The 13,475-nt window shown below is 34.2% G+C and overlaps 1 protein-coding gene across 1 annotated transcript in view; it reads left to right on the forward strand.

Annotated features, from left to right (window-relative positions):
• The window catches only part of MYCBP2 (MYC binding protein 2), a 174,321-nt gene that overhangs the window by 117,732 nt on the left and 43,114 nt on the right, over positions 1-13,475 (forward strand). Inside the window, 5 exon segments of the mRNA XM_036387571.2 lie at positions 207-323; positions 1,091-1,231; positions 9,157-9,381; positions 10,303-10,435; positions 13,096-13,221. Of these exon segments, the coding sequence (XP_036243464.1) occupies positions 207-323; positions 1,091-1,231; positions 9,157-9,381; positions 10,303-10,435; positions 13,096-13,221 (742 nt within the window).

Below are 13,475 nucleotides of genomic sequence, written 5' to 3' on the forward strand. Positions count from 1 at the left end.
GTGTTTTGGAACATTATAACTTTCTTGATTATAGTAGAAAAATGAAGTTATACACAGCAACCATGGGAAACTAGCAACAAACTGTAACTCTTAAGACTGCTGTCTTGTCACTGGCATTTCAGAACCTGTTAAACCTATTTCTTTTTACTCTGAGAGCTCTGTTCCAATTTTTTTTCTTCCTTACTGTCTTTCTTTGCTTCTCTTAGGTTCGCAAATTTGTGGCCAAGGACAGTGCAGGGCTTCGTATCCGTAGCCACCCTTCCCTTCAGAGTGAGCAGATAGGCATAGTGAAAGTCAATGGATCCATCACTTTCATTGATGAGGTAATCCATAAGACATTTCTATTGAAAATTGGGCTGACATGTAAAGGTAATTCATGCAAAATAATGGGTTTTTTTCCATGTTTAGATGCTGACATATGCAACCTAAGACCATAAATTGCAAAAATCTAAATTTACTAATTTAGTTTTTCAAGCTGTCATTTCCTTTCATTTACTTCAAACCTGTGTAACAAACATTTGATACTGATACAAGGAAAGAAAATTCCTCGAGTTCATCTTACAATAATACCTCTTAAGATTTAGCTTTTCACTACTTACTATTTCAACTATACACAAAAATTCAGATGCAGATGTCCTTTTCATTGCATCTGTTACACAGAGATCTGAAAGATCACTACCAGCGTGTTAGACTACTATGCATGTATTTTTCTTACAATATAATTTCATATGCAAGGAATATTTTTGTGATTTACAAAGTCATACCAGCAATGGAAAAATGGGAAGTGGGGAATTTATAAAGCTTATTAAGGCTTGGCTTTCTTTCCTCTTTAATTTCAAAGCAATCTCATTTACTGCATGATCTGATTTAAATTTGTCTTCATGCCTTGACTTATAAAAAGATATGCTTCCCCATTGCTTTGGAATTCTGATTTTGTCAATATTCCTCTTTACCTCTGCTTTTGTTGTATCAGCATTGTAAGGATTGTTGCTTCTTTGCTGCTCTTGTCTGCCTGAAGTCTGTTAATCCTTGCTAGCTCCAGAACAGTTACAGGAGGGCATGGCTCGTTCTTGTTGCTTGTTTCCCATAGATCCACAATGATGATGGTGTTTGGCTGAGGCTGAATGATGAAACAATAAAGAAGTATGTTCCAAACATGAATGGTTACACTGAAGCCTGGTGTCTGTCTTTTAACCAACATCTTGGCAAGAGCCTTCTGGTACCTGTTGACGTAAGTAAAAGGTGCCTTTGAAAAATATCCAAAAGTACACTCTATCCTCATTACAAGACTTTCTTTAATTAAGGCTGCAAAAAGTCCTGAGGTAAACAATATTTTAATTATCAAATACAACCTTATACGTGTTTGCATTTTGGAGGGCTACTGTGTAATGAGGGTGGAGTGTAGAAAGGTATGAGGCTTTTTATATTGAAGCCTCTTCTCCTAAAAGAGAAACAGAAGTGCAGAGATTGCTATAATAAAAGCAGAATAGTTTTAGATTGTGGTCTGCACCAGGTGTTTCTTATGCTAGATAACATTGTCTGTGAAGTGTCCACTGGTGCTATGATTTCAGAAGAGGCTTGCAGCCTACAGTGAATCAATGTAATTGTTGCTTTTTACAAGAACCAACCAACCAACCAAAAAAGTTCTTTAGGCTCTGGGTTTTGTGGATGTTTTTTGTGAGTTTTATACCTGAATCCTTAAGTTACCACTTCATTAGCTAATCAAAGAACCCTAGAGCTTCAAGACAAACATTGAATTTATAATAAGAGTTAACAGAAAGTGAATAACTTTAATGGTGATTGTTATCACTACAGTTAAAGGTTAGACCTCTTCTGGAAACCAATTGCAGTTTTTTGAAAAATGTGAAAGACAAAGAAGGAAAAGCTTTATTAGCTAAACCAGTAGTTCTCAAAAGATTCATGAAATGCAGGCCTTTCTGGCTCATCTGTTTTCGTGCATTCCTGAGAGTGGGCACTACCTTGTTTTCTTATGGGCAGAATGTGAGAATCAGATGTAATTGATACTGCTATTTAGATTTGATTTGTCATCTTACCTGAGTAAGCTGCTGCTGCAACTGAAGATAGTTGAGAAATATTTCATTAAATTAAACACTGGCACCAGTACTATTATGTTGTTCATGGTTTTGATTATAGAAGAACTGAAATATTCCCAGTTCCAGTGAAATTGGGCTATTTGCTAGTAGCTAAATCTGGAAATTCATAATGCCCTGTGACTATTCTGCCAAACAGTGTTACATGGTATAACAAGGTCTTCTTGTCTACAAATTATTTGTTGGTGTATTTTTATCTGTAGATTTCTTTCAATAGAATCCTTTTTTGGGAAATTATTTTAATTTTGGGTTGGGAAGCAAATTATTTCTGTATTTAGAAATCAATCACTCAAATATGCCTGTCATCACAGTGTTTTTCTAGTCTGTTGTAGAACATATGAAAACATTGAAAAAAATTAGGCTTTGTTTAAAATTTTGCCTGTATTTTTTGCCTTAGAAATTAGTTCCCATTAGAAAATTGCTGTGTTATACTTCCATGAAATATTAATAGTTCTGTGCAGTAGTTGTATTTTACCAGTTCACCCATGGTAAAAGTGAATTTATCTTGACTAAGTAACTAACTTTAGCAAATATTGTTTATCTAGATGGGTATTATAGTCTGGTAGATTTTTATTAGTTGTGGTTAGTGGTTTTTTTGTGGTTTGTTTTTTTTTTAGTTTAGCTATCTTCAGTACCTTTTTACTTGTTGAAGGGAATATTTTTGAGCTCAGCAATTGTCTGTGATTAGCAAGAACTTACTGCTTGGCATATTTCATATAGCTCTGGTATACATGTGGTTCTAGGGAAGAGCATATGCTGTGCTCCTTGAGAGAAGCCTGGAAAGAAATGTCTGCCATGAATAACTGAGCATTCAATCTTGACAGCATAATTTTGAGAATTCAAATTTCATATGAATAAGGAGGTCAGGTACAATCAAGAGTGAAAAACAACATTCAGTTTTCAAACATTTTGTTCTCTGCATCTGAAGTTCAGATGAAAGATTCTCTCTTGGTTTTGGGGGTTGTTGAACACTCTTATGAATTAGTTTTGTTACCATTTAGACTGTTATGAGCTTTAGATGTGCCTAATTTTCTTTTAGGTAGCCAGTCACACGTCTTGAGTGACACAAGTTAAAAGTCATGTGCTTTCTTAGCTTCTGCTCTGTAAGTGGCAGCCAACATAGCAAAAGGGTTATGAGAGCAACTCTTGCATGTGCAAGAAATGTGTTCTGAGCTACTGTCAAAAAAGTTTCCTTGTGTGGCTCTAATTTTCAGATTTTCAGGAGGACTCAGCATATCCTGAAGCTATTTTATTTCATTATGACAGTATATAAGCAGTAAGATTTGTTGGTTTGATTTATAATAATAAGAGGAAAAAGGAAGAAAATAGTTTTCTAACATTCTGTATTTTAAAGGTGACAAAACATAAGGTTCAGAGGCTGACTTTTGAATGCCTTAAGTCTTTACAGCATGCTAGTCTAGCATATACTGCTTTCTTACTAGATCCTTCCTTTGCACAGATACTGCTTTCTTGGTAGGAAGTTTAAAATCATTTTTATGGTGATTACTAAGTTGAAAATATTTCAAATCACACTCTTTTTTGCAAGCTGTCAAATTTGATTTTTGCAGTCCTCTAGAGATGAATGATTTATGTCAAAAAAGATACTGAATTAAGTAATAAATGCTGAAGTTTTGTTAGATTAAATTGTGGTATAATTCATATCTGCTCAATCCTGTTGATTTTGTGTAGCTGAATGACTTGATGAGCAGAATGCAGGAGAAAAAAATTTGATTGTGTGAGATTTTTTGAAGCCGAGCTGCTCAACCAGTTTTGGCTTAAAAGGAAGATTGGAGAAAGTCTCTTGCGTTACTGAAAATGCAAAGGGAAGATCAAATGCCTGAGCTAGGCCATGTATTCCCTGTATAAATAGATGTCACATTTCTTCAACTAGACTTCATTTTCTGTTCAACTCTGAGTAGGCAGACTTGTCATCTCCAATTACATTGCTTTCTCATATTTAAATATACAAGCTTTTTATAATCAATCCCTTAAGTAAATAAAATTTCTTAGTGCATTTTGGAAAATGTGTAAAAACTTTTTTAAAAAGTTTTAGTTATTCTGTTTCTTCACTGTATTATGGAACAGTGAGCAGATTAAAAACAGTAGAGGTTCTTGGCAGTGTTAATTGTGACCTCTTTTCATCTTGATGTATATTTTGTATCTTCATTTTATGTATGTTTATTAGCATTAACTAGGTATTTTATGATAAAGCAAATACTGAATATTGTGGATCTCATGAATGCACTTTCTGTATTTTTATTAGAGCTATTATAGTTGAAGATAAATTATCATAGGAAAGGGGAGATCGATGGTATTGTCAGTGTTTTATTTATTTGAGCTGTGCTCATTTACCTTCTTAGAAAGTCTTCAGTTCTTCTTCTGTTGCTCTTTTCCTTTCCATGACTACTTTACAGCCCCTGATCTAAAATTGTGCGTCCAATCCATTGTAGATAATTATGAGAATGTGAATTTAATAGATTGCAATTTTGAATAAGCTGATTCTATCTCTGGTACTTACTTTTCCTTCAGTCTTATGATATTCAGGTATCTGTTTTTGAAAAAATGCTTGTAAAATTCCTTATGCAGACAGTTACTTACTCTTGCTTGCACATAGTGCTTAGGAGAAAAGAACATATGATACAAAAGAGTGCACACTAGGAAGAAATAGAAATTGATCTTGGTCAAACTCTGGAGCTTGTCTTTTAAAAAATCACATTCTAAGTTCTCACTACTTCATTTTAAATTTAAAACTTTATAAGAAGGAATATTGTACCCTGATACAATATTACATTCCCCAGGCAAACAAGGATTGCAAAATTTGTTTTTCCAAACCATTATTGCAATGGAAGAAAGAATTAATATTAATATGTAGACTCCAGTGCTTGATCACAGAACCTCAGAAAGCTGAATGTTCTGTGGAAACACTGAAGGACATTGACAAAATTTTCTGTCATTGTTTTAAGCATGATGGAAAGCAGTTGAAGAGTAAGACTATGTTGGATAAAATGTCAAGATGGCTGCTTAAGATAAGTCTTTGTTTTGAAAAAGAATAACTGAGGTTTTAAATGCTTCCTAATGGACCAATGATTTTTTGTGGCAAAACAAATTAATTTTTTTTAATCTCTGAAACTTTGAATTTATTGGGAAAACTATGAATTTCTAAAATTAGTTTTAGATCTTGGACAGTAAAGTCTTGAAAAAAAGCATCAACTAAATCTACAGATGATAGCATAAGGGCTAAATTCAAAGCTTCTATCTAGTAGTTTCTCAGAATGAAAACCTAGTTCCCAAGTAGCTGCCTGATCTATTCATCTAAACTGGTGTGCAGTGTTATAATAGGCAGGAAGTTCTCAAGTTCACAGAGCAAAACAGAGCTTCTAGTTTGATCTTCCTGGTGTTTCTAAGCCAGCACGGTCCCACTTCACTGCTGTTGGTTTCCCTTGTGTATTTTACACATAGAGCCCTACGTAGAAAAATAGATCTTTGAAATGATACCTAAATATTTCAGGAATGGGTAGTCCATGTTTCTCAGTGGAAGTCCATCAGAAAAAAGGCGATATGCTGCAGAGTAATAGAATCAGGCAGTTTAAGCAGGTTGGATGCCTCTGAAGTACACTCACGAGGCACATGTAGGCTTTTTATAGTTGCCATAGTTTTATGCTGAGTTGATAAACCTTTACTTTGCTAATCTTCCCATCTGAGACCCTTCCCCAGTGCCCCAGAGCATATATCACTAGTGCATGGCTACCTCCTTCAGCTGTGGATAAAGGTACTCAGTTCTAAAGAAATGCTGGTGTTGTGACAATTTCCCTCTCTTTGTCAAAATGGCAGATCATTTGTATTATTGAAACTTAATGTTTACAAGCAGTATATAGTAGATGATTTGCTTCTATCATGTGATCAAAGTGTAGATTTGCTTACTTTTAACATGTTAGTGCTTTTTCAAGGAATACAGATGAAGCATGCCAAGGGTGTTTTGTACTTGTTTCTGCCTGAAAGGATTTACTGCCTTAGCTACTGTTAAATTTTAATGCAGGTGCCGAGCAGCGATTTCACTTGGTTCCCATATCAGGATGGGATAGGAAATTAGATTCTGATACTGTGGTTCATTTAGATGAAATGGGTGCTTTGTCAAAGGGATTCCATCACAAATACCATAAATAAGATTGTTACTACTGCTATACGTATACTATTCTTGCATTTGACAGAAACAGTGAAAATTTCTTCGAAATGAGTAGGAACTAGCCTATGGAGAAAAGATGGCTTCTTTTTCATGTTTTCCAGTGATTAAAAAATGCTGTCCTCACTGTTTTGTGGGAAGAAAAATTAAGGAGAGCAGCAGTGCTTATTTAAATAGTGTGTGCAATTGGTTATAAAATTAGTGATGTCTTTCTGGCAGCTATATTTGGGTTACAGTCATTCATAACAAACTAGTTAATGCATTTTATGTTTTACAAAACTAATGGAATTTTAGCAATTGTTCTCCATATAGCACTGTATAGGTTAAAAGTACAATTTTGATGTGCAAACTGGTGAAATCATTCTGTGCAAGTGAACTCCTTTCAGCAAGAGAGCTTAGCCCTTCTGCATCTCTTTGGTTCTGACTGGGTGACTAAAATTCTGTGTGCACTTGTCCTGCACTGGTTGAAATCATCTTTCAGAACAGGAGACCATCTTACTAGAAAACTGGTTTGTGATGGGACCAGCTACCATTTCTTTGTAACAGAAATATGAGATTTTCTGTGTCTGAAGTTTCAAGCTTTGTAAGAGATGTCTGGCTCTTAATTTCAGTAAATGGCATGACACACTACATCCATTTTGAGCTTTTGACATACTAAACTGTTTCTGTGTAATGGATGATTTGCCATGGTGAGCAATGGACTCAGGTGACTTGATTAGGAAAATAAAACTTTCCCCTTTTGCAAAACATTCTACCAGTAAATTTACTTGAGGAGAAACTTTGCATTATACTCCCTTGAGCTTCTTCCTCCAATACTTCTTTGTTATCATTTCTTTGTTGATGTGTGTCTCTTTTTTTCAAACTTTGTTGCTCAGAATGTCTTTAATGCTAGCCAAGGAGTAAGGGATTTGGACTTTTTTTCATGGACTTCCAAAGCTTTACCCCCTAAGGTGAGTTAAATTACAGGAAAAGTCAAACTGTATCTCGTGTTTTCAGAATGCATCTTATGACTCAACTTTATGCTCAATATTCTTTGAAGTCTGTTTTACTGTGACTTATTTTTATAGGAAGTAGCAGATTTGCATTTAGTGCTGTATCTGTGTCTCTTCTAAAATGAGAAAAAAGTACTAGGGCAGATTATTGAATTTTTATTAATTAATAAGTAGTGCTCTCCTTTTTTAGCAAACCAAATTAGAAATTCAGGGAGGTGGCCTAGTAACATAACAAAGCTTTTCATTCTCTCTTAGAGCAGAATTTACTGGTAAATATTTTTCTGTTATTAGAGGCTCCACATAAAGTTGTGGCATCTAATAGGATGATATTTGTAGAAGTAAAGCCACCACACAGATATTTAATAAATACTCTGACCATTCTTAATGGGTTTTTAAAAATTATTTAATTCTAGGAACATGACATGTTATGTACAGTTAAGCTGTTTAAATTGACTGTAGAAGTGTTTGTCTGAATATCAGTTCTGTAATGTTTTGAGATGGACTTTATTTTGGTGTGAACTTTGTAATGAAGACAATAATGTGAAGTACATTTTGGTTTAGAGATTTTAAAACTTGTTTGTCCACTGGTTGTTTTTCCCCAGAATGGCAGACTTTATTATGTCAAGATCTAAACTATGTTTAAATTGTCTTTTTTTTTTTCTCTCAAACCAGTTTACCTCAGCTTGCATTAACTTGCTTTGTAAGTTACATATTTACGTAATAGAATCATTTTTGTATAGAGCCTTCTTGAAAAAAACTGCTGTATTAGTCTGGACACATGCACAGACTTCCATACCAAAAAAAGCTGAAAACATGGTAATTAAAGAGATCAGAGGAAATTTGCATTCATTTAAAAGTAAATAATGTAACCAGAAGTTTGGTTTAAATCTGACCAAGAAAGTATTCTTTATCAGAGCAGGGAGTGAACTCCTGGAGGTGTTTATTGTCAAGGCAGAAAGTATCAGCATATTCAAAAGAAATTAAATTTAGAGAAATCAGATTGATAAATAGACAGTAAAGAAAATAGGTATACCCTGTATCATCCATAATAAAAAGGTTTTAAGGTATATAAGGGACCACTAGTAAAGATATTTATGCTGCTTCTAAAAAGCTTCTCCTGTTGCTGAACACAGTAAACTGAATGAGGTGAACCACTGGCTGCATCCAGCAGGGCATTATGTAGTCTGTAACTTTCAGGTGTTCCTTTAAAAGTACCTATGACTTTTAGTACAATGGAACTTGCTCCTGCTTCTCACTTGCATTCTTCTGAAATAAATGCACATTTGTTACTCCTATCCCTCATGGTTTTCTGTATAAAAGGGTTTCAGTTAAGCTGTTGCTGGCTGAAGAATCTAGGGTAATTTTTCTTTTCTTTTAGTAACTACCACTTTTTTTGGTAAGAAATTCAAAGTGTTTTCTGACTTCAGGTTTGGATATATATTTCATCACCAAATAGTATGAAATAATATTAAATTCCCTTTCCATAGCCCCAGACTTTAACAAAATCTCACAAATAGAGCAGGAGGAATGAATGTGTATCCTGAGAAATGTCAGCGAGGATAAAGGTTTAGTGAAAGCAGTTAGATTAAATAATTTGTATCTGATGTTAAATATGAGCTATTATTTTATATAAATGGTTGCATTTATACCAGTTTTGCTTGAAGAGTAATGTCAGGAGTAATTCAATTAATATGCAATTTAGTAGTAGTTAGTTGTTCAGCACTGCACACTAAAATTAGCAATGTAACTAGGATATCCTAGCTCTGAAATTTACCTTTTGTAGTCTATAAGTAAGTGTTTCTTATCTCAGTAGTTTAAAGGTGGTATTAATAGGTTTTATTCTGTTCTGCCTTTTTTTTTTTAAATTTCTCAGGAATCTAGGTCTAATGCTGATGATTTTTTCAAAGACCTAAATTCACACTGCCCACAGGAAGCAGTGATGCAAGAACAAGACATGCCATTCCTTCGAGGTGGACCTGGAGTGTACAAGGTAGTGAAGACTGGCCCATCAGGTCACAACATCAGAAGCTGCCCTAACCTTAGAGGTATCCCAATTGGAATGTTAGTTCTGGGAAACAAAGTCAAGGCAGTGGGCGAGGTATGGATCCTTGTAGCTTCAGTTCATGTCTTCATAGATACCAGTATATAACAGTAGTAACCACAGCAAAAGAATCTGCCTCTGTCCAGGTTTGCTTTTCCCCTCCTCATGCTGAATACTGGCCTTTGACCTTTGTTTATGTTAGCAGTACTAATGCAGTCGTGTCTCTTGCCTTTTTGCATTGATTGGAATAATGTTGAAATTGCACTGCAGTTACCTATGCTTGCTTATGTATTTCTGTTACAGTATTCCTTACAAAATTGTGTTTCTTGATCTACCTTTTTTGTCCTATTCTTTGAAAGAATTCTGTTTCATGATAAAATGTTTTCCTAGGACCTAACCATTTAACAAATTCCTGTTTCTCTTTGCTGATTGTATCAATTTGTTTAGTTGCTGAACTATTGTTACTGTTCTGGGTTGTCCAGTTGTGGTATTTTAAAATATTTTAAATGGTTAAGAAGGGCTTAAGGATGAAGTGTGTCATGCTATTTCCTAAATATAATATCAGGAACAAAATTAATACTCATAAAAACCTTTCATGTGTATCTTGGTATTATAATTCTCCTGTTGCCACCATCGATTAGAAGGTATATCTTGGTGACTATTTCCCTCCAGTTTTTATTTAGGCTTATGTGAATTTTCTGAAGTTGTGGTGTTGGTGTTTTGCTTCTTCTGAACATAAATAGGTCTAAAATTTTTGGAATTACTCCTAAATGTAAATATGCCATAAATAGGTTTGGTACTTCAGTCTGCCTCAGCCTGTGGCCTTAATTTAAGAAACTTTTTTTTTTTTAACATTTACTTTCTAATAGAAAGATTGAAATTTAATGTGTTTTCCAGATACTATAAGTAGTTGCTGAATTGTACTACTGAATTATTTGAGAAGTCAATAAATTGTGCTTTTTTATGTGTGTGCATCAGGTGACTAATTCAGAAGGTACGTGGGTGCAAATGGATAAGAACAGCATGGTAGAGTTCTGTGAAAGTGATGAAGGCGAGGCATGGTCATTAGCTAGAGACAGAGGTGGAAACCAGTACCTTCGACATGAAGATGGCAAGTGGTTGTTTTCTTTTATTTTTTTTAATTTAAAAAAATAAGTAGTCTGAACAGGAGAAATAAAGAAGTATCTGAGTTTTGAGCAGGTATAACATTAGCTTATGTATTGTCATTTGAAATACATTGCACGGTCAGACTTAAAAGTCGTTATAACATCTTTGAATGATTTTTAAAACCAGTCAAATTATTTCTGTATTATTTCTTCTGTACCACTTATGGTTATGGGCAATAATTTTAACCATCTTTTTTCTTGTAGCTCTGGGGTTAATTTTTATGCATCTGTTTTCCAAAAAGTATCTTTATGAAAAGCTCTGACCTCAGCAGTTATACTCTGCTTGTGTTTTTAGGTCGCACTTATTGTCAGCCTCTTATCTGTTCATTTTAACAGACTCTTCACCATTTTTCTGGTTTTCACATATGCTGCTGAAATTCATTTCACACGTAGATACTCTAACAATTATCATCAGATTACTGTATTAGAACAAAGCAATTCCTTGCTAATACATAAGTATTTCTGTAGACTGTTGCAGCTTGACTTTCAGGTGTAAAGCCTTCTGCAAAGAAGGGGAATAGTCAAGAGTTTTTCATTACATATATAAATGTTTATGTAATATTTCAAACACTCCTTTAGAAGTCATAGCTTTTCTAATTTTAGTTGTGTCTGATAATGTCAAGTTGTGAGGTGCTCAAAGAGCCCAAGTAGATTCCATAAACTAAATAATTGTGAATTGGAACAGTACCTTATTGTTGAAAGCACAGGTATTCAATAATAGGGTTGATAAATTCATTATTTTCTATTTTTATACAGGATTGTTTGCTTTTCCAGTAGAAAATAATTTATCTGAAATCAATACATTAAGCAGTGTGCAAAAATTTCCATTCCAGAGTGCTTATTTTGAGAAATACATTTAAGTAACTTGACAGTATTTTGCATTTTTAGTAGTTTTTCATCTTTAGTATTTGACCTATCATTTCATATTGTCTTAAAGTGTATGTGTGCTCTAAGAAAGAATTCACAAATCAGGAAGACTTTAAACAAGACCCTTGTTTGAAGGTTTGTCTTCAGATTCTTGATGCTTAGGCACTGTTACTGAAGGACATCTTGGAATATAGCATTGCTCTCACAGAAAAACAGAAATGCAAGCTCCAGGCTTTGTGGACAAAACTCTGTAGTGGGATTTCTGCAATACAGCTCATAGAAATACCATCTTAGAAACTTTCTGATACAAATCCCATGCCTCAATGTAAGAGTTGTTAATCTTTTCTAAATGAGTCTCTTTTTTACAGGTAGGGTGAAGGCAGATCTCTCTTGGGCATCTAGCTAAAGCAGTTTAAGCAGTTACCAGTGCAATTACTGAGATTTTTCAACCTGTTCTAGGTTCCTAGTCCACCTCAGTGCCATGTAAAACTTCCTGCACTCAAGCCATATCTGAAAGTTATTTTGAACTAGTTGTTTTTATTTGCAATGAAATTATTTCAAAATAATTTATCATCAGTTTCAGTGCTTTTGCTAGAGGGAAATACTAAGGATCATCAGGTGCTCTAGCTAGATTTGCAAATTTTTTTTTTATTCATGAATAGCACCATCTTTCACATTACATTCGTGTTCTTGTTATTTTAAAAAATTATAATTACATTTCCATAATGAGTAGGGTTTCTGTCAGAGACAAGGTAGAACTCTGAATAGCTAGATCTGTAGCCAGTTCAAGTACTACAGCAAGATCTAGAGTAGCTTCTGATTGAAAAAATTCTTGATCCTTTCTTTTATGACTGACTAAATTTCCAACTTTCTAACTTTCTCCCTCATAATTTGTTTTTAACTTGAATAAGTTATGTAGAGTTTGTACTCTGAAATGCAGTTTTGTCCTGAAATGCCATTTTTTCAAAATTACTTTTTAAAGAGTTGTGATTTTTTTGTTTATTTTATCCATGTTAATTTTAGTACACTGACGAGAAAAAAAATTTCAAGGTGCCAGCTCAAGCTTTTAAAAACCTGAATTCAGGATATTTCTTCTGAATGCTTTCATATATAGTGTCAGTTGGAATGGTATTTTTGACCACGTTAAGTCAGTAATTTCTCTGTAAATCTAAATAGTCTAGTGGATTCTGTCTCATTTATTTTAATTCTGCTGTAATTTTGAATATTATGAAATACTGCAGGTTGATTTGGGTTGGAAGTTGCTTTAGTGTCATACAGAAAGTAAAATTATAGTACTCATTTACAGATACCAATAAATTTGTCAGGAAAAAATGTCTTGTGTTCCATGAACTATCAGAGGTAGCCACAATTAAATGTTTATTGGCTCTGAGTTTGTCACTCTGAAAACCATCCTTTGTCCACCTTGCTTTGTCAAAGGGATTTTAACAATTGCTGTCCAAAGAATAAACACTGCTGAATGATGTTACTGGAAAAAAACATGTATCAAATAATGGCATAGCTGCCAACAACTTTCAGTCAAACAAAAACAGTCTAGGTAGTATTAAGTCCTCTGTCTTGTTATTTTTAGAGCATGAGTTCTGAAGTACAAGTGTGGGTTTTTTTGAAGAGGAAGAGTGCTATTGGTGGAAATAATATCACCTTTTGCTTTGTACTCATCTTTCTAGTGGAAATCCATTACTCAGAGGTCTAACCCCAAAGTGATGTGGTTTTTTTACAGAGCAAGTCCTTCTAGATCAAAATGTGCAGACTCCTCCCCCAAGTCCTTTTTCAATACAAGCTTTCAGTAAGGGGACAAGCTGTAGTAATGGACAAGGGTTTGATTATGGCCTTGGAAATAACAAAGGTATGTTTTTACACTCATATTTTTAATAGCTATATTTTATTACTCATTTTCTGCTTTTCAAGGCACCACAGGTCTTCTCCAAAGCAATAGTATAATGAATTACAAAGTGTTAAAACTGCTTTTGTCTCTGCTTTAGTTTCACTCAGTCTAAGTATTGTCTATAAAAAGACTCAAGATTTGGAAGTTAGTTTGGGATTTCTGCAGTGGTAGGCACAAAACTGAAATGCTGAAATGAAAAATACATGTAAATCAAG

The sequence above is a fragment of the Molothrus ater genome, chromosome 2 (genome assembly GCF_012460135.2).
Source record: "Molothrus ater isolate BHLD 08-10-18 breed brown headed cowbird chromosome 2, BPBGC_Mater_1.1, whole genome shotgun sequence".
NCBI classification, from domain to species: domain Eukaryota; kingdom Metazoa; phylum Chordata; class Aves; order Passeriformes; family Icteridae; genus Molothrus; species Molothrus ater.